A 2,641-nucleotide genomic window follows, 5' to 3' on the forward strand; every position below is an offset into this window, starting at 1 on the left:
CAGGATAAGGAAAATTATTTCCCCTTGCCCCAGGCTGGCCTGCACTCAGCCCCAAACTTGCGCTGGATACAGTGCAGGCCCACTGGTCTGTCAGTTCCAGCACAAGTTAGGATTGCACTGCCTGTGCACTGGCCTGTTTAAACACATTTATGGGTTCTGCAGGAGGTCCTGGCCATACCCACATCAAGAACAGGAGAGTTGCAAGGCCATAAGTTCCCCAATTGTTTTTAAATTGGGAGAGCCCTGCCCCATTTAAAGTTGGAGGAGGAGCGAGAAAGTCATGAGAGTTTTGAGACTGTGAAAATGACTTTGTTGTTGTTGCAAACAGGCTGCCAGATGAATGAACCTAGGCGAGGCCTGGGACACCACATGGAGTCAAGCAATCCTCTCTCAAGCCAGTGGAATCCTGACATCTGACATGGCTGTGCTGTGTTGTACAATTTTGTGTAACGTAAATGTGCCACATGTTTGTGATGAAAACACTTTATTAATTTTGTAAAGAAAAAAATGATTTGCATTAAGGCATACTGCAATCACAAGAAAACGAGTTGGATCTATGATTGCTATAAGTTTACCAAATGTTCTACCAAGGACTGTGAATTAACAACAGCTTGATTTTCAGTCATTAGCCTGTGATAATGCTCATCTCCATGCCTTTAAAAGCTTTGTCTGCTGATTTCTGCATATCATATTGTTGGTGAATGATACACAAGAATGATACAGAGCATTTCATTAAGCTACACTGGGTAATCAAAGGGAGATGGGCAGTGGTACCAAAAGAGCAATCATATGAAAATTCAGCTCAGAGAAGAAAAAACTAGATTTGAAAGTGAAGCATGGTTTCATGGGAAAGAGCTTTAAAAACTAAAGCAATGAAAAGAGCACAAAAATTGGAAAGGAAATCTTCTACAGCTTCCATTCTGTGAAATAATCATCAGTGGACTAGTGGTACATTAGTGCAGGAGTGCTAGTGCAAGATACTAGTTGTGCAGGAGCTTGTAATGACACACCCCATTAAGACTATACAACAAAAAAATTGAATTTCTTCATTAATCTAGTTAATCTAGTCCTACTTTGAAATTTATTATTGCTTGTTTATAATTCTCAAGGAAATGATGTGACCAGCATTTCATTAAACTAACTCAATATTTCTTCATAAATCAGGAATATGTTTACAGTTGGCTGGACAGGAGATGTCTAAACTGTGAGAAACCAAACCACATACTCTGGCTTGTTAACTCTGCTATAACTCTCCTTTCTATTGGTTTTAACGATGTTTTGTCGAATTAGACAATCCACACTTTTGCCGCCATTCCTTGGAAGAGATGTTAGTGGAAGTAGATTATAGCTTCCATGTGTCTCCTTCAACATATACAGTCAGATAAACAGCATCATCTTTGCAGAACAGATATCCAAAATCTATTGGATTGCAAATGCTGAATACACTCTTTTTGGAAAATTCAATACCACATTGGCTGAACTGTCTATTTGCTATGACAGCTTCACTTCAGGGATGTGATTGGTAGGTTCTTCTACTGCACACGGGTTTTTAAATATGCAACTAGACTTATAGTTTTCTACCAGTTTGGCTTTCAAGGTGGTCTTGTGATTTTTATGCCAAAAGTCTGTGGCAATGTATACATTGAATGGATCCCCTGAATGTTCAAGCTTTTTAGAGCGAATGTAGCTGGTCATGACTCCCAATGTGAAGAAGCCAAAGAAGCCAAGCAACAGGAGAATATACACGACTTCCAGGTGGTCACTTGGATCTCTGACCGGAGAAGCTGTCGGGTGCTTTGTTTTCTCTACATAGGCTTGTAACAGTTTTGAAAGGAGTGTATTTATGTCTGTGTCATTGGATGGCACTTCCATTGACTCCTGAGAAATGTCACTCCTTCCTTAAGCACTGATTTCTAAAATGATTAAAAAAAAAACACTTAAAAAAATTAAGACATGGAAATTACATATTCAGATAATACTCAGACTGATGTTCTCTTGTCAAAAAGATGAAAGTTGGAATATCTTCTGGAAACCCCATTATTTGGAATGAAGTCCCATGAAATATAGGCCAAATGAACAGTGGCATAACTAGGGGATGCATGGGGTGCAGACCACACTGGGTGACACCCTCAGGAGGGTGACACCACTACTGACCAAAATTGTGGAAACCTTTTAGAAAATTTATATTTATGAATAATATCATCATGTTGTATCACTGGAAAGGTAATTTCATGCAGAATGTAATGAAACAAACTGTGTTGAATTATCTGTATTCCATCAAAGGTTATGGCCAGTTAACCAGAAAAAGAACTGCCTCATGTAATAAAAAGTAGATTTCTTTAAGCTATTTCTGCCCACTGTTGCATATACACAACAGGGACCAAATGTGTACACCTGTGGGCCGGGCAGAATTGGGTTAATTCAAAACTGATCAATGAGACAGATTGTCTCTGAGAGCCAATGAAATATTAGTATGAGCCGGCTCTCATTTCCATGCATCAGTGTGAATGCTAGAACTCTTATTCAGTTGTGTGAGTGTCATCAAGTCGGCCACTGGTGGTTTTGTGTGTGTGTGTGTGTGTTACTGATTTGTTGGGTGACCTATACTGTTATATGTTAAAATAAATAAGTTAATGAGAGT

At 39.1% G+C, this 2,641-nt stretch overlaps 1 protein-coding gene across 1 annotated transcript; it reads right to left on the bottom strand.

Annotated features, from left to right (window-relative positions):
- Nucleotides 1-1,491: 1,491 nt before the first annotated feature.
- Nucleotides 1,492-1,872, bottom strand: KCNE1 (potassium voltage-gated channel subfamily E regulatory subunit 1). The gene has a single exon (XM_066622179.1). The coding sequence runs from the start codon at nt 1,870-1,872 to the stop codon at nt 1,492-1,494; it is 381 nt and encodes a 126-aa protein (XP_066478276.1).
- Between the last annotated feature and the right edge of the window lie 769 nt (nt 1,873-2,641).

The sequence above is a fragment of the Tiliqua scincoides genome, chromosome 3 (genome assembly GCF_035046505.1).
Source record: "Tiliqua scincoides isolate rTilSci1 chromosome 3, rTilSci1.hap2, whole genome shotgun sequence".
In the NCBI taxonomy this organism is placed as follows: Eukaryota; Metazoa; Chordata; class Lepidosauria; order Squamata; family Scincidae; genus Tiliqua; species Tiliqua scincoides.